Genomic DNA, 19,142 nt, shown 5'->3' with positions numbered 1-19,142 from the left:
CTGTATACATGCACACAAACACACACATGCTGTGAGTGGAGTAATGTATCAGGGGTTTTACTGAGAAACTGTGACGTCAGAGTAAGTGTGATAATGAATCAGTTGTAAGACATATGCTAGGTGTTTTATTTCAGCACTCTCATTATCTCTCTAGGATCTGAGATCTTTGTCTTTGTCTCTTGCGCAAACACACATGATACGCAAACACTCACCCATACGTACTTGTCACACAGCTGGAGAACGAACAGACAACTTACTTGTGTGTCAGTGGTTTCACACCTGAAGTGAAGAAAGCAGATAGATCTCTTGGTGTGATAAGAGGGTGTGGACTGTGTCTGAGTGTGTGATTAGACTGACGTACTTCTGATCTAATACTAAGGCTGAATAAATATGAAAATCTGATCAAAATCCCAATACGGACTTGTGCAATATCCAAATCACAGGAGGTGCAATATTTATTTAAGGCAAAATATGTGTCAAAATAGCTATTAAAGCCATAAATGAACTATAGATGCTGCTGAGATATCCTGGGCAACAAATTTTGAAAAACATCTTTGTTTGATAGAGACTTTGTTGTTCCAAAGTTATATTGTTCCACATATAATACAACAAAAAGACAGAGTGAGAGGACTCAGGGACAGACTTTGGAGTCATGTGTGTAAGATTAGACAAAGTGGAGAAAAGTTATTGGGGTCATTGCAACTCACACACTACCTCTCTCTGTGTCTGCGAGTGCTTGTCTCAGAGATAGTTAGAGACCAGGAAGAGGACAATACGATTGCCCTTCCCTCAGTCATCAGGCAGACGGCCAAACGATCCCATTCCACAATCAAACCTCACACTCACTTAGCTGCTGCTACTCAGAGAGATCACACAGAGATAGCGCAGTGTTTAGCCATTTAGTTGTTGTGGAAAATATGCCTGGCATGTCCTGTATGTGTTGTGGCTGTGTCAAACAAATCCTGATACACAGAGATAAGCTGCAGTATTGTTTCAGATGTGGGAAGCAGAACCCTCATTCTACCAAATGACGTTCCCACAGACCCCAAAGGTTTACTTTTTGTTATGTTCCCTAGGTGCTTTATTCTATATTCCAATGTTTAATGACTTTGTCAGTAAATGTGTTCCTGATAAGTTCATATCATTGTTTTGTGTTTCTGTTGTAATTAGTGTTATTTTTATTTATACCAATGTCTTTGGGTTCCTGGGGGACCCCAGTTAAAAGCACCCAGATTTGCCTGTGCAGTTTTAATAGATACATAAATATGTTTTTTTTACATAGTATGCAAATTAAGTTTAACTTTCCTAAAAAAGAATAATACTCTTTTTTTTCCCTTAGATTGCATTTATTACATGACTAATAATGTTTTAACAAGAAATAATGTAATATTATGCTATGATGGTTGTTTCTTCCGTTGTTTATTCTTGGTGTCCCAGTTGGTAGTCGTGGTATGTTAAATATGTTGGTAGGATGAGGGATAATAACTTCTTCCTCTCGAAATCAGTCTCGCAGAGCCCCTGTTTTCACAACCTGCAAACCAGACTTGCTAAACACATTTCAAAGTGATAATAACTTGCACCTGTTCACCGGTCGGTGATTCAGCTCTTAAGGGTGTGAAATACACCGAGGATCACGTACAAGTCAAGATGGGAAACAGGAAGGCTTCTCATAGCAATGTTAGTCATTCCTCATTGTGTAATGGCAATGACTGTTTTAGTTTTTAGCTTGTGTGTGTGTATGTTTAAGTTCAGCATTGAAATGTGCTTTCTACACCATGCAATCACACATATGCTCACCGACGACTTTATTAACTAGCAAGGTGTACCTAATAAAGTGGCGGTGTGGTCTCCTGCTGCTGCTTCAAAGTTGGACATGTTGTGTGTTCAGAGATGGTCTTCTGCATTCCTTAGTTGTAACAAGTGGTTATTTGAGTTACTCTTCTATCATCTGGAACCAGTCTGGCCATTCTCCTTTGACCTCTGGCAACAACAAGGCATTTTGGCCGAGAAAACTCTTGCGCACTGGATATTTTCACTTTTTGGATCATTATCTGTAAACTTCAGCAGTGTCTTCACCATGTCTACATGCCTGAATGTATTGAGTTGCTGCCATGTGATTGGCTTATTAGATATTAGCGTTACCAAGCAGTTGCACAGGTCAGTCTAATATAGTGGCCGGAAAGTGTACATAAGCATTCATTAGCATACTACTAACATGAGCAGGATGTGTCATACTCAAGTCGTGGATGATATTGGATTAAATGTGCTGGTGATGATAAAGGGGTGTCATCCCCGTGCGTATTATGTTTCGCAGTTGGGGGGAATCCCCCCTGACCTAAGCATTCACACCAGATGGGATTATGGGATTGCTCGATAGCCTTAGTGATGAGGTAGATATCCCTGATGACGTTTGTTAATCATCATCTGGACCGAACAATCACCTAGGAGACTAAGGAGCTCATCGTGACATCTCGGTGGGAAATGTTGTCATTGGTTTAGAAACACCTTTCAGCAGTGAGTCAGTGGCATTGTTAGAGCAGAGGTATTTCCTGTGGCCTTGTGCAGAGTTTAAACAAACCAAATCGATGGATGAAGATGCCAGATTTTTTGCCACCTGCTAATAATCAGCCAGACATTGAGTGACTGATTGAGTATAATTATAAATGGTTAAGCTTATGAGCAAATGTTGGTCCTTCAGCAGTGCATGGGCTGTGTAGGGCCCTCATGCCTACACTGTAGGTACGTCATGTCATGCTTTGAGTGTCAAGGCTCGTGACCATGGAGCCAATTAACAGCCACATATAGACATGCATGGCAGAGCCTAAGTCTATATGTGAGTAAGCTCTGATGTCATCAAGACTTCTAACATGTTGTTATTGTTTGGCATAAATGCTGCGATAAATTTAGGTATAGGGGAGATGAGACACTTCATGTAGCCATTAGTACAATATGTTGCACCTTATTATGGTTGATTTATTTATTCATTAATGGTCTGCATTTTTCTAAGAATCTATATGTACAAATGATGGAGTAGTGGCATCTTTTCAAGTAGCAGCCAGATTGTTTACTATCAACTGACTCTAAGCAGAATTAAAAGATTCATGAATCACTTATTCAATCGCAACAATGGGCCTCATTCACGAACCGTTCTTAAGAACAAATTTGTTCTTAAGTCCCACTTACGAAGATTTTACGAAGATTGTGGCATTCATGAATTTTGTTGTTATCCAGGATTTTTCTTAGGTAAGAACAAATCCTACGAACACTCAGGAGAACTCTTAAGCACATTTCAGTGCTGACATGTTGGCATGGTTGTGTTGTCTTCTTTTGTTAAGTTAAATAAAATACATTACAATGAAATTTCCGTCATATTTATGTATTTATTTATTCATTTCATTTTTTTTTCATTTTTCATTTTAATTAAATTAAATGTGTCAAAGCTTTAACATGAATCAAGTAAATTGGAAATCATGCCGTCCATTAGTGATACCACCCTATTTATCGGTGGCATTTCTCCACGACCTACAAAACAATGGCATATATATTACTGCTGCAGGAGGGCTCTGTCCGTACTAGTTCTGTTGCAAGTTGGCTCTGCGGGACTTCATCTGTGATAAAAAATAAATAAAATCAAGCCAAGGTTGCAACCCCTCAGTCCACAACCTCTGGACACAAACTTGCCACGGGCCCCTGCCTATAGTGCCTACACACGGAAAGAGTGCGCGCAAAGGCGCTCTTCCCATTACGCACATAACAACACCGGCCAACACACAACCACACAAAATAACTGTCATTTTAGGTCTGTTTTGTTTGGCACCTGTCACGTTCAGGACGATATACATATAGACGGATTATCATGACCACGAGCCCCTGTCTACACACGCATTATGTGCGCGTGCAACGGCGCTCTTTCCATTACGCACATAACAACACCGGCACACACAACCACACATTACTGTCAGTTTAGGTCTGTTTTGTTTGGCACCTGCCATGTACAGGACGATACATATATTATGGGAGAGACAGAACGCTCAAATAGCCAGCCCTTGTAGTATTAATTAAAATATAGGTAACCACCTAAAAAAAACTATCATCCAGAGTGTCCCATTAATACTCTCTCTCCCTCGCGCTGGCCGGCGCACACAGACGCACTTACACACACAAATACAGGCACATGCCATGGGGGAGTCTTGTTGTAATGGTAATAAAAAAAAATGCACTAAATCGCGCTAATGTGTTCAGACCGACCGTCCGACCGGGGGGTCGACACGGCACTCGGATGCCGAGTACTCAGATACCGGCTACAGTCCTAGAAACTACTCACTTAAACCACCGGCTTTTTACTGGCCTTCTTCGAGGAAAAGTCCTTGATAAAGTAATCACAGTCCAACTCTCTGACCAGTTTGGCCTCTCGGCCAGTTACATATTGTGGTTTCAAGGTATTATTCCAGAAAATAAATTGTTTGTGTTGTTGCAACCTGCACTAAGGCTGCTAATTGTATTTATTTATTTATTTTCCCTGTGCTCCAACGCATGTTGCTGTTTCCTCTGTGTGGCGTCTACACACGGCCCTGCAGTCCTTTTTATGGGTCATTTTATGGGCATTAATGGGCGTTTAGCTATGCTAATCCTATGTTAATTAGACTCACCTGGCACGCGCGCTCAACTTACGAGGAGATGGCATTCATCAAGTTAAGAACACGGCTGCGAACAATTCAGCGGCTTAAGAACACGTTGATGAATCTGACGTAGGGTCTTCTTAGAAATCTTCTTAAGAAGGACTTAAGAAAGAATCTAAGAAGATTCTTAAGAAGATATTGGTGAATGAGGCCCAATGTTTTTAATGTTTGTATTTACTGTTAGACAAGTAGAAAAATATGCCAATAATTTTTGCCAATGGACTTAATTTTTGTATGCGGTCACTGCAGTGGATACCATCCATCAGTGGTGATCAGTATGATCAAAAACAGAAACAAAAAAAATAATTTTAAATAATAAAATCTGATTCTAAATATCTAATTATAGACCAAGATTATACACTCCTCGCATAACGTCTACTGGAGTTATTAACATGTAGACAAGTATTTCTAACATCTTATTTAGTTGAAAAAAAAAATGTTTTATCAGGTTTTTTTTAAAGAAATTGATTTAACAGTAATTCCTAAGAAACCTGGTGCATCTCCTCTTCCTTCTGCTATTTTAAATTTATGATATAATGTCTCAAAACGGCAAATATTTTTAACGCTTAGGGACATATTCTTAATATAAAAATGGTTCAAAGTAGCTTCCACATGTCTGTCCACTGGTTGTGTAGTAGACACCATGCATTAAAGGGTTAATCACTACATCCTTCCCCTCACCTTGAAAGAATATTACACATGCTGTACTTTGAATCCTGGCTGTTTAGAGTTTCTGCAATAATGTTTTTGTATAACAATACCAAATTGTGTCAGCTGTACATGATCAGATTCTGATCTTCGTGTCTTTCTCTCTTCTTCTGTCTCTCCATATGCAGTTTCGACGTGGACAATGGCACGTCATCAGGTCGCAGCCCCCTGGACCCCATGGCCAGCCCGGGCTCAGGCCTCATCCTGCAGGCCAATTTTGTCCACAGCCAACGGAGAGAGTCGTTCCTGTACCGCTCTGACAGTGACTACGACCTCTCACCCAAGTCTATGTCCCGAAACTCCTCCATTGCCAGTGACATGTAAGTGCATGGCTTCCACCTGAAACTTTACAAATTACAACCAGATGTTCCTGTTTGTGCTGAATTTGGTTAATTTCTGCTTCTTCTTCTTTTAAATCTGTGTCATTGCTGAATGTTTTTTGACCAGGTCTTAGAGCGGCCATGCAGCTAGCTTTGGTCCCGGTGGGATGTGTGCATGACCAACAGCTGATTGTGAGGTGTCAAATCTATTCTTAGCCACATCCAGTAGCATAAACAAGGTGGTCAGTCACACAATGTCCACAAGCACAGTTTTTGACTCTGAAATATGCAGGTTATGTCTGTCCAGAATAATGGAATTATTTTCTGTGCTGTTTTAAATCTGTTAATGGGTTTTTGTTCATTTCATAATTTGTCTTTTTTAACACTAAGTCATCTCTGCCTTACAACTCCAAACATGGTGATAAAACACACAAACCAGCTGGCATCTTCTGGATCACTGTGTATATATATTGATAGTGCATTCCCCATTTCCCACACAGTGGAGGCTATCCAGTTACATGGAATGTACACTTAGTGCCACAGGAAATAAAAATATTGACTGAAAATATAGCTTTTCGATCTCGCCTGAAGAAAGACAAATAGAAAGAAAGATGAAAAATGTCCTGCAGTAACCTAAGACTTCCTGCTGATTTTTGCTCTCGAGTATTAAACCAGTGACCCCTCCTTGACCTTAGCCCACTATCCAATTACCATGTTAAAAATCTAAATATATATATATATTATAAGTCATTATTTCATATATTTTCTTTTCTGCTAAATTGCATAAAAAACAAAACTTAATAAGCTAGCAGGAGGCAACATGACTAATTGTGCTTAAAAAGAAACACCCTCAGAAGAACATAGTTCAGAAATTTCTCAGAGGAATTTCTTTTTAATAAAAAAAAAAGAAATGAACAGATCTAGGGCAACCTGTGTGTGCCAAAAGGCCAAAATAAAATGAATAGTCATATCCAAACTCATATCCTTGCCTCTCCCCCTCTTCCCGACCTCTTTACACTGTATACCTTCTATTTGTCTTGTGATAGTAGCACATGACAAGCCTGTGTCTCTTTTGACTTTCATGCCAGACGTGTCAGCTCACATGCCGGTGGGTGTGTCCGCATGACATGGCTGCAGTACTGTAGAAGTGAGCAGCAGTAGAGCTCAATGACTCTTACACACTCCTGTCACCTGAACAAATGTTGACAGTGATCACAGTCATAACGTAGCTCTGAAGTCGGCAGTATTCTGACTCAGAGTTCTTTAGCTGGAATTCAACAAATAATACTCTCCATTCAACAATACCCACTAAGGTGGCCTCTTACACTGTGACTGCCTACTCCAGGAGCCACATGTGGAAGGGCTTAAAAACTGGGGCAATGTCAGATTTTTACTCAGCTGACTTTTACCTGCAGGATAAATAAAAGTATGAAATAAAGACTGCCTATGGGATATAGTTAAAAATAATGGAAAGAGAGGGAAAGGACATGGAGAAAGGGTGACTGTGCAAAGGACATGGCCGTACAGAAAGAAATTAAGTTTATAGGGTTCACTATGTGCACAGAGACATGTCCACCAGTAACCTGACCGCAGTAACTATTACACAATGTGATGTAGGGCCTCAGCTGGATGTGATGAGTAAACATGTCACTGTGATTGAGTGTATCAGAGATGCTGATGTGACCCCCCGCTCCTCCCTCCCCTTGACCTTTTCAGCACATTAGCACACTGTTGTCAATATACTGTAGACCTGCAGCTAACATTAAGGCCGCTGTCTTTGTGTGTTTCAGTCATGGTGACGATATGATTGTAACGCCATTTGCACAGGTGAGTGCTTGTGGCAATAATTGTGTGTGTGTGTGTGTGTTTGATGTCTTCATATTTTACATTGTCAGTAATTGTTGTATGATTCAGTTCCTCATCTATTTTGTCCCCTTCAGGTTCTCGCCAGCTTGAGAACTGTACGAAACAACTTTGGTGCATTAACTAATTTACAGCAAGACAGAGCATCCAATAAGTAAGTAATTTTCACTGTTTTTTTCAAACAGAAATTAAATCTGTCATAGTGGGAGGAATGACTGTATTACAGACAACAATGATCAACATGCCAGCATATCACAATATTTGATGACCGTCACTTTATGACTAAGATGATTAGGGATGAGAATTGAGAAATAGGCAACAGTAACAGGATCTTGATTCATAGTCACGGTTTCTGGGTTTGTGAGTTGCACTGGATGTCTGTTATTCTTTTTAAACCAACCTTTTATGAGATGGTTGTGATGGGCCCATTCAGGTCCCGGCTGGGTGAAAATCTGTCTGAAGGTGATCTGCCAGAGCAAATTAAACATGAGCTCGGAAAATTTGATTGGTTTCCAGTCTATCAAACACCAACAATGTGTTGAAACTAATTTCCAAGCAACATGAGCTTAAATTTCAGGAACGCCATTTATCTAACACTCAGGAGTGCCACTGCTGCCCACCCGAGCAGCATGTCGGTTACCAAGGATACATTTTCTGTTTTATTAGCATGTCAGCAGTTTAGCAGGTTTTTTTCATTGACAAAGAAATGAAAAAGACTAAACAAGTGCCAGTGATTTCAAGTCATTCAAATGCGGCAGCTCCCTGCACTATGTCCAATATACACTCACAGTCTGGCTTTGCTCGCCCTCTGCTGTTCGTATTGAGTACTACAACAACAGTAGCAGTACACTGTAAAGATACTGTACCGTCTGCTACAGCGCTCCCTCCCTACATGTGTAGAAATTACTGATGGTAAATGGTTCTTTGAGTCACGCAGAAAAGTGTGAATAAAAATATTTATATTTTGAGAAGGAAATTTCTCAGTTTGTGTTTGTTTCTGCCATGACAGGAGATCACCCATGTGTAACCCACCACCCATCACCAAGACCACCTTTACAGGTATGTGGACAGAAAGAACAGCATAATGAGCTGGTGTTCTCGGTGTGTGTATGTGTTTGTGTGTGTGTGGTTAGATGTGTGGTCTGGGAATCAGTAATATATTTCACTATAGATAATGTTAATATAATCACTGTTGTTCACATTCGAGTAACACTTTACTTGACATCCCCCTTTTTAGAATTTAGAAGCAGTATATAAACATCCAACAAACAGTTTACAACACACTATAATGTAGTTGTAAGCAGTTTTACCTGTAAGTGTTTAAGAATGTATTCGTCAACAACTGTAGAGACATTATAATTGTTGACAGACACATTAGTACAGACTTACAAATGTTCTTATATCTGCTCAAAAGGACATTATGGCATGTTAGAAACCATGTTTTTTAAACATACATATATATATATATATATATATATATATATATATGTATATAATACTGCATGTACAGTAAATGCTAAAAAATAACATTAGACCTCTTAATCTATTAAAACTGATATGAAGGGTGCTGGTGTTGTTATAGTGGCACTTGTATCTATTGTAAGATATCAGCATGGTGGAGTGGACATGCTGGCAGTCATGCTGTGCAGGGAGCCAGAGAACATGAACATAATATCCAGCATGGTCAGAATACAAATATGGACAACATATTTTGCAGATAATTGGTTTACTGGAGCAAAATAAAAAAGGTCTAAGAGAAAAAAGGGCTTTAGCTGGTAAACCAAGAGTAACTATTTACCTGGGTATGGCCTTTTGTGGTTATAAATGTGTTTAGCCAAGAAGCTGTCAAATCTTCAATCTGTTTGTGATTTTACAGAGGACATAATCACTCAGTTATGTTTCTGCTGGTGGGTGCTTAAAACAGTTGAACGCCTCAAGATAAACCTTCTAAAATAACCATAGCCTACATGGTTTGTTGCCATATGAATTTGGAGAAAATAGTCATATGTCCATTTCAGCACCAAAGGAAATGAATAGTGATGACTGACACACATTAAATATTTACAGGGACTGGAGATCAGAAGTTTGACAAAAGATACACAGCATGAAACGCACAGAAAGTAATATTGAATGCCACCAAAATGATTTGGTAAAAAGGCGCGCATCAACTATCAAATAGTAGGCCAATTCGGTTGCAACATACCAATATAGGCCACCTATTAAGAAGCCAAACAGATTATATTAGGCCATCTAACATTGTAACACATGCAAAAAAAATGCATACAAGCACAGTAGTAGTAGTAGTAGTAGTAGTGCAGTACAAAAAAGCTCTCACTTTTGACTCAAAAAAGTTGGAGAGTTGCAGAGTTTGCTGTCAACTCAAAAAGAAATTTGACCCACTCAGGCCCAGAAGCACGCACAAAATTAGTGCCTATGAAAGAGATTTGATCACAACAAATGCTCAGTCTTTGCCTTTATTTGGTACTTACATCCTATTTAAGAGAAGCATTACATAAAGTTTTATAGTGGATGTTAACTTCAGATCACCACATTCTTAATCAACTTACTTTCTTCAGATTTCATCAATAACCACAGACATATCAATGCTTCAGTAATGGATTGACAGGCCATATATATATATATATATATAAAGTCATGCAGGACTTGAATAGTCTGACTGCTGTAACCACTGGACAGACAGCGTCTCCTGCACAGTCTGTCTGACCTACTTTAAGAGTTTTTGTTGTGAGGAGGACATGGCACAGACAGTGTTGGATAGCTAGAATAGAATTGTCCTTGACAGTCACTTTGCTTTTTAGCAGTATCAATGGCTGTAACCTAGCCGATGTTTGCAGGAGAGACCATATAACCTCCACCATTAATAAATAATTTCACTCTGTTTTGTTTAGTTAAGTTACCCCTAAGGCATGTGCCCAGACACCCATAGAAAAACATAAACACACACACACACACACACACACACACACACATTCATGCACATTGTAAAGCGAGGTAAAAACCTTTATTTTTTATCTTTTGGTATTAAAAATGTGCTTGCTTCTTCCACATTTGACTGTGATCTATCTAGACTCCCAGGAATCACATTCCTGATACATAACCTGCTTATATATGAGGAATTGGTGACATTGTGCTATATTTAGAACACAATCATACTGGTGCACAGCCATTATGGGCCCTGCCATACACTGGCAACAGCTGTGAGTCATGAGCATGATTGTTTGAGAGTATTGACTACTTGTAATGCAAGGGCTTGCTGAGGCGGCAACTAAGTCATCATGCAGATAAAGATAATGAAGGAAAAATAATTAATAGTAACTCAGTAAATCAGTCAGTGAAAGGACACTAGTGAATTAAAGAAGGATTAGGTTAGGCTGTTTTTGTAACTTTCCAATCTATGCTCATCCCACTGTCATCCTCTCCTGCTTGTCATTTTTCATTGACTTACTGTTCAGATAACGAAGATATTTTAACTGGATGAGGAAAGATGCTGGTTAAAGCTAAAGAGAGAAACTTTTTAAAAAACTTTTATTTAGGGAAGATTCGCTGAGAGTACTGCTGTTTTTCAGGAACGCCCTAAACACATTTATACATTCACTTCTTGAATCTGCCCAGTGAAACCACAGCCTTATCTGCCGGCCACTGAACAGTTGGTGTTTAGGGACTGGTGATAACTTTACTTTCTCACATCCAAATTAGATAGACGACAAGGAATTAATCAGAATGACACTACACATAAAAAAGTAAGAATTATATTGGCAAGTTACACATGTGGAAGAGTGCATTTTGTTGGAATCCATAGTATTTTTATTTTCTAATTGACACATAATACCATCTAAACAGCTAAAATAGAAAATTACAACATATATGAATTATCTAAACAACTGATAATCACATCAGTATTGTTTCTGAGCAGTTCAGCCCCCCCTCTCCTCTTGTCTCCTTGTCTCTGCACATTTTTCTCCTCCTTTCCCTTCCTCCTCCTCCTCTCTCATCTTCTCCCGCTCACAGTCCGACTTCACTGTCGGGCTGTTCCGGTACATAGTTTGGCTGCAGCCCTGCGTCTGTGCAGCAGAGTGGCCTCTCCGAGCGCCGGTGTCTGATGTCGCACTAAGCATGAGAAGAATGTCATTGACGTCAGTGCAGTTGCTGTCAGAAAGAGTAGCACCCGAGCCACTGACACCACACCGCGGAGAGAGACAGACAGAGAGAAAGGGAGGCCGAGAGAAAGAAAGAGGAGAGAAACAGAAAGGAGACAAAGGAGGGAGGAGGAAGAGATCAGCGGAGGAAACGAGGAGTGTGTGAGAGGAAGGGGACTAATGGAAGGGAGGGAGAGATTTGTCAGAGACAATGATGCAGGAGAGGGGGGATTTCTTTGAGAATAGGAGGTGAAAAAAGAGGGTGAGAGATGGTCAGTGGTCATGCTTAAAAAGCATGCATGCATTAAAAAAAAATGCTTCCAAACACAATATACGATAAAATATTATAATTCACCACTCCAAATTGTGATAGCCCTTTCATCATTTACTTTTAGAATAAAAGATATGTGAAATGGCAGCATTTCTAACATTCTAATTGAAGACAAAAAAATTTTCTCTTTCCAAAGGCTTTAATGAGGTATAAATACTAACTGAAACATTAAGCTGATATGGCATCATGTGATTAAATGTTGTCCTCATGCATTTTTATCTGCTAGTGTTTTCTCTGTCTGTGTCATTGAATTACAGCTGAAGTGGCCCCCTCCAGGATCACAGATCACATAGCATTAAAAGCCTGTGCTTTCCCAAATTAGTCAGGGCATCAATGTTAACTGGCTTCTGACAAGGTGACATTTTTTTAACATAGGCTGACTTTGAGAGAGGCATGTCTTCAATTTCAAATGAAAAGAAACTCGAGGATACATTGATGTAGGACTTGTAACGCTAACACTCTGGCATCTTTACCGTATCGTCAGCCATCTATTTGTTTACCTTTCTGTTTTGGTGTATTTGTATGCTAAACACATATAAGCATGCAAGCACAAACAATATAGGGAGCTCCCAGTTATGGCTCCACTCCTCTATCACTCCGGTCCACATTTTGTCGCTCTCCCTTCCCCATCCACAGTGCAGTCCTCTCAGGCTTTAGGTACAGCTTGGGGAGAGCAGCACGTTTGGCTACCAGGGACGCCGAAGCAACAGAAGCCCACCCCCTATACACACAGCATCTATAGGAAACACTATCCGGCACACACACAGCACCGGATTATACCCTTTGCTTCCCGGATACCATGGATATTTTCATTGGCAGAGAGGCTAATGAAACAAAATCATGATGTGTTATGGTTAGCATTTCGTCTGGTGTGAGTGTATGTGTGTGTGTGTGTGTGTATGCATGTGTGTGTCTGTTTGAGTCTGTGTGTATGAGATGTCTTTGTGTTTGTTAACCGTCATGTCAGGATGCCGTGAACAATCTGGTGTGTGTTCCTTGCTGGACAATATTGACATGGATCTTAGCTGGTTCTGAGTCTCTCTTCGGATCCTCTTTCCCACCGCCCCTGTCTTCCCTCCACCCCTCCTATGGCAGACATGGGCCTACTAAGCAGACTGCTGTTCATCCTGCTACATGACTGGATTTACATCTCTCTTATGAATGATAGCGTAAACCTCACACACCTAGATCAGTGACTGTGATATGTGTGCTGTGTATGGGAGGTAGTGAATGAGTCTGTGTGCGATTCCTGCTCTGTGGGTTACCTCTGTATTCTCTGCTGTGATTTTCTTACTTTTAACATTCATTTGGACACCCAGAACTGACTCAGGGTGGCCGTTTGCCATCCATCACCTGCAACTATACTCCTTGGGATTGTATCTGACTTACTCTTAAAAAGAAGAATCCAGGATTTGAACTGTAGGACTGCACTGGAGGTTTTTTTCTCTAAGGGAATCAGTGAGCTTTGCTACAGCTGACCTGTGACTGCTCATCTGTGGGTTAGGATACAGGACTACTCCCAGGCCCGCACAGCTGGCTCACCTGTCCAGTATGAAGAGTCACCCATGTGTCTTCTCGGGGTATCCCAGCTTAGCTGTATGTGGGGTGGGAGACCCCGGGCCTGGACCGTCCACTAGCCCTCTGAAGCGGGCCCTTACTGACCCCTTGCCCTCCTGTCTTGCCCCTGCAGAGGAGGCCTACCAGAAACTGGCCACTGAGACCCTGGAGGAGCTGGACTGGTGTCTGGACCAGCTGGAGACGCTGCAGACGAGACACTCTGTCAGTGAGATGGCCTCTAACAAGGTAAGAATGATTAAAAAAAGTTTATAGCATCTAAGGATGTCTTTTAATACCACATTTAAAATGTTACAATCTCCTTTAATTATTGAATCGAAAGTAATGCACTAAGTACCAACATTTGAGTATAGTAATAATAATGTCACTCACCATTAACATTCTTTCAAACGTGTTGGGATGTCTTCAGTGCATTTTTCTGTACCAGCACTGTGTACAGGTTGTTATTTCTTTCATTTTTGTTAATGTATTTTGTGTGTCTAAGACTTTTTTCCCCTTTTTTTGCTGTGGTATTGAAAGATGTATTGATCATGTCTTTTTTTTCTTTTTTTTAACTTGTATGTTAAGTTTAATTCTGGAGGCAAGGCTGATAGCATCCATGGACTTATTAATATAGCTTTTTTTGTCAAATTTTAACCAGTCCAATTGTATGAATACACTTTCTGTGTCATTTATCGAAACAAAAGCTGTTACCCAGGACTCATGATTCACCGTGGTGTTTCTTGTGGCTGATGGCAGTGGGATATATACTGTATATAGAGGTATATGTGATGCATAGGGATTTTTTACCCAAGGTTCTACTACGGATTACGATATACCCAGTATGTGTTACAGGTTACAGAATTTATTTGTGGTTGTCTGACAACACAGGTTCTCACAGGTGAACTTCAGCTCAGGGAGGTGCTTGTGAATGCACCATTTAAGGAGACTTTTTAATCAATCCACAGCCCCAGCTGCATGTCAGTGCATGGATTAAGAAATATAAAATTACAAAGAAATCTTCCTATGATGAAATTGTTTTTATTGCTTATAGACAGACCAAGCTGGACTGTTTCTGTTATATTGCCTATGTGTGTTAGTGATAGCATCGTCATGCAGGCAGGGAGTTGTGCTGTGAGCATGCTCAGTCGCCTCCTGTGTGTGTGTGTGTGTGTGTGTGTGTGTGTGTGTGTGTGTGTGTGTGTGTGTGTGGAGGGAGGCTGCTGTGCCGCTCTGAATGCTGATCAGCTCTGGGCTCTGGTGATGTCACACACTGTGATGTCACACGAGGGGGGATGGACCAAGAGAAGAGGCATGAAGGACGGACAGACAAAGGAATTACAAAAACGTGCATGCACGCCAATAATGTTACCACGGTCGCATGCATGACTGGGACATCTACCTCATTTAAGAGTGAAAAGATTAAAATGTAAAAACCTGCAACATGCACTGCCTCACTATTGCTCACCAGGACAGCTATCTCTGGTTGTCATGGCAACAGCCACAGGCCCAACCAGCCTGCTATCTCACTCCAGCAACACACACAGACACACACACACACACACACACATCATAGGTAATACAGTCACTACATCTCCTACACATAGCCTTTACTTTGTGTCTGTGTCCTGTAGACTTTCATTTATCGGCACTCAACATGAGCCTTAATTCATCAATGAAGGCAAGTCTGAGTTTAAAAAGAAACAATTACAGAATTCCATTGATGTAAATTGAATTAAATTACAGCTAAATCTGCAGCACAATTCCTCTGAATGTGCTTTATATTGATATTCTTGTGAAAATCACCATTCATACTGCGTCCTGTAGCCATCACATTGTATAGCTGCTGTTATTTTGTGTTTGCTCCGGTGAAGCAGTACAGTTCCCTCTGCTTTCTCCCAATGACCCCGATCAGATTCTAATATAACCTAGGGAAATAATGCATATCACCTCTGAATATCAGTGTGTTACTCAGTTACTCTATTAAACCCAGGGGCTGTTATAACAGTAGGTCAAACAAGGTGATGTACAGTTTGCCCTAAAGGATCTCACACCATGGGGAAGTCATTCTCACAGCAGCTGAAATACATTCACTAAAAACAATAATCATTAATACTAAATTTAGTACAGTTCATTCTGCCTAACATAATCTTTGAGATGTCTGAGCTGATGACTGCACTGGTGGTTCATCAGGTGTCTCTAGTTTAAAATGCCCCTGTGGTCACATTCCCACCCTTTGTGTGAGTGTAAGTGTTTCTACAATCTGCTTCTGCCTCAGGAACAGTTTGCACTGGTCAAGTTTGATCAGTGTGCCTCTTCATGATCTGATCATTTCCCAAAGTAACATTGTTACAAAAAGGAATATGTATTCTTGATTAACTGCTTGGAGCCACTTTTGGGTAGAAACAGCAGTTTCTCCTAGAGCAAAATGTGTTTTGGTTGTGTCACAATCCGTATTGCCTCTGTTGAACTGGTCTGGTATCAGGCAGTAACAATTCAAATGTAGATTTGATTAGGACTGATTGTTGTTGCTTTACTGGGGTGATTGCTGAACTGTGTGACTTTACATTTAACATGGTTATAATGCCATAAATCATTAAAAAAGACTCCAGATGCTTAACATTTTGAACTATTTACATTTTTACAACCCTGTTGTCCTCTCCTCTCACCTCTGTGTAAACAGCCTGCAGTAAAAAAAAAATGTCACTGTTGGCCTTAGGCAAGTCATTCATGGCTTAACACTTTTCTATACTACACACATTGCCAGTATATTGAAATTTTTAAATAGCTTCTCAAAAGCAGCAAGATAATGGAGATAGTGAAGAAAAGACGCCTCTCTCCGCTCTATTCTACTCAAGTGCTTATTTGGTCGTTGCTGCAAAACCTCATCTTAGTTGGTCCACGTTCTCTGCAACAATACACATAAAAATGGCTTCCACCCTGACCATCCTGCTTTGTTGATTTGAATGGGTGCGTCTCAACTATTCATTCAGTTTCTATGGGCCAACACTGAAGGACATGCTCATGATCTTGAGACAATTTATATTTTGATATGTGTTTTATCTACGGGTGAACCATCCAGGACATTAATCATCAATACTTTCTCATTTCCATTTTTTTTACTTGTACACAAACCTGCTCATACATCTGTATTTGCTATGTTTTTGCTGGCTATACACAGTGTTGTAATATGTACTCAGGGACACAGCCTGCAATCTTCTTCTCAGCCTTTTAAGTTGAAAGGAGATATGAGTCCGCTCATGATCAGTATGGATAATTGATGGACACCCATATAGATACTTATGGAGTCTTTTTTTTCCAAACACACCAAACAAACATTTTTAAGCTGTGGCCCTCAGGAGGTGATGGGAGTCAAACCACTGTCCGTTTTATGTAACGGCCACACAGTTATGACATCACAAAGGATGAGTTATTTTTCAGCACTTTATAGTTGTTTTCAGGGTTTGTTGTTGTGTTTTGTTGATGGGTTTTTTTCATGTATTTATGTTTTTAAAAGGTGGATCTATTATAGCCAGGTGACATCTCTGAATTGGGTCTCATTCTGTTTGTAACTTATTAATCATTAATCCGTAATTGAACAAGGTGATGAAAGGTATTGTCTTTTGGAGTTTTTTAAATTACAAGGTGTCTTGTAAGGCTGTGTGTCAGTGGCCCTAGTATTTCCATTGTCAGCTTGGTCTATTTATCTTTGCACCCTTCTGTTATGATTTCTTTACCATTACTGTTCAGCTACAAATTGTATAGATTCCCTTCTCCACCTAATGTTAAGGGCATGAATGGACAGCAGACTTACTTCTCACAATCAGTGGTATATTCATTGAGAAGAGTAGCAGCAATTAGAGTGTTCCTGCTCTCCTGTATACTGTACAGAGAGGGGCGTCTGCCACCAGAATAAATGTGGAAATTTGAGAAAAGAAACAAATGCAACAGAGATTTGAAGGTGTTAGGGGCTATATGCAGCAGGGAGTGGATATTTTTGGTCATTCTGCCGAAGAACAAATTACACAAGTCACGGCTAAGCTTGGTGTGAAACTTTCCAATTTCTACCCAATAGTTTGTGTTTACACCTCTCGGCTGAGCTTTCAATATGTGTGTGTTTGTGTGACGGACAGAGGGAGTTTGTGTGGATACAAGGGGTATCCGTGGGCATTATATTTGTGTGTACTGTACGCTTCTGCAGGGAGTAAACTGTGTGTGTGTTAGTGTGTGTGCTGGGCCTGTGCTAGCCTGCTTGGCTAAGAGTCAATCAGAGCTGCCTGATCTCAGTTAGCCGGTTGTCTCATCTGCTCCAGCGTAGCTGTAAATTACTCACAGTGCCGTACTGGCTGGAGAGGTGGGGTGTAAAGTAAGCAGAGACAGGTTTGGTCCCTTTTTAATCCATGTAGCCACCAGACCATCACAGACACATGACACATGCACATATGCGCTCACACACTAAGAGAAAGAAAAATGAAATTGCCCCTTCTCACAATCACAGCTTTAGAGACTGTAGATTCAAGACTAAATTATGTTTTCTGTTTAGAGAAAGCTGTCTTTTCTAAATACAAGTCCTGCACCTCTATGGAAAAAGCACAATCGTGGCTAGAAGTAGAAAACACTTAAAATGTCTTTTGTGCACTATAACACAGTTATAATACCGTAAATCATTAAAAAAAAGAAAGAAATGCAAAAGTATTTTTGATAATTACTTTATATGTCATATGACTGTAAGCCTTAGGCGAGTCATTCATGGCTTACCACTTGCGCTGTGGGTTATGGTTAGTGCAAATGGTTTATTTTTGCTGACACTCTAAATGAGACATGTAGAATATATGTATTTTGATTTAATTCCAATTTTATAGAGATTCTGGCTGTAATAGATGGTGTAATTTTGCCTTCTTCTTTTTTTTCATTTGACCCCCCCTGGCAGATTATGGGGTTTAAATGGTTAAATTGATTTTATTCTCTTGAAAATCAGATCAGTATGAGACTATTTTATTTTTATTTAATCAAATACAATAGAATTAAAATGGCATATAATTAAGCGGTTAAATTGGTGACAATAGATATTACTTCCAGACACATAAAATATGTTCATGAAGTATTATTTGTTTTTATACTCATTATTGAGGGAACCGTTCGTACTGTTACTGATGGGAAAATGTTATTACAACTCTCCATTCGATGAGGTTTAATGTTTGTTTCCAACTAGAGCAACAACCTCTTGAGCTCAGACACACACACACACACACACACACACACACACACACAGCAACCTGTGTGGACACTGCTTTCAGTTTCTGTCCTACTGAGCCCACTTCAGATAACTGTGACGCTCATTCTTTTTACAAGATTAATTGGTTTTCATGTAATACATCAGTGATGTTACTGTGACTCATCTCCCATGAACACAGGCACGAAAGCTGACCTCAATGTTTGAGTACTGGGTCCTGTTGGATGAGGTAACCTGTGCTTGTACACCGTATTGCACAGAAGGTTAGGTCAGCCAGCATGCAAACACATACACACC

At 40.1% G+C, this 19,142-nt stretch overlaps 1 protein-coding gene across 4 annotated transcripts in view; it reads left to right on the top strand.

The window, feature by feature from the left end:
• The window catches only part of pde4d (phosphodiesterase 4D, cAMP-specific), a 193,289-nt gene that overhangs the window by 160,854 nt on the left and 13,293 nt on the right, over positions 1 to 19,142 (top strand). For all 4 annotated transcript variants that reach the window (XM_059338171.1, XM_059338170.1, XM_059338172.1 and 1 more), the window contains 5 exons: positions 5,516 to 5,707; positions 7,498 to 7,534; positions 7,648 to 7,724; positions 8,580 to 8,629; positions 13,749 to 13,861. In XM_059338171.1, coding sequence (XP_059194154.1) covers positions 5,516 to 5,707; positions 7,498 to 7,534; positions 7,648 to 7,724; positions 8,580 to 8,629; positions 13,749 to 13,861 — 469 coding nt within the window. The remainder of the gene's footprint in view (positions 1 to 5,515; positions 5,708 to 7,497; positions 7,535 to 7,647; positions 7,725 to 8,579; positions 8,630 to 13,748; positions 13,862 to 19,142) is intronic.

This window comes from Centropristis striata, chromosome 7, assembly GCF_030273125.1.
Source record: "Centropristis striata isolate RG_2023a ecotype Rhode Island chromosome 7, C.striata_1.0, whole genome shotgun sequence".
NCBI lineage: Eukaryota > Metazoa > Chordata > Actinopteri > Perciformes > Serranidae > Centropristis > Centropristis striata.
This window is presented reverse-complemented; position numbering and strand designations above follow the sequence as displayed.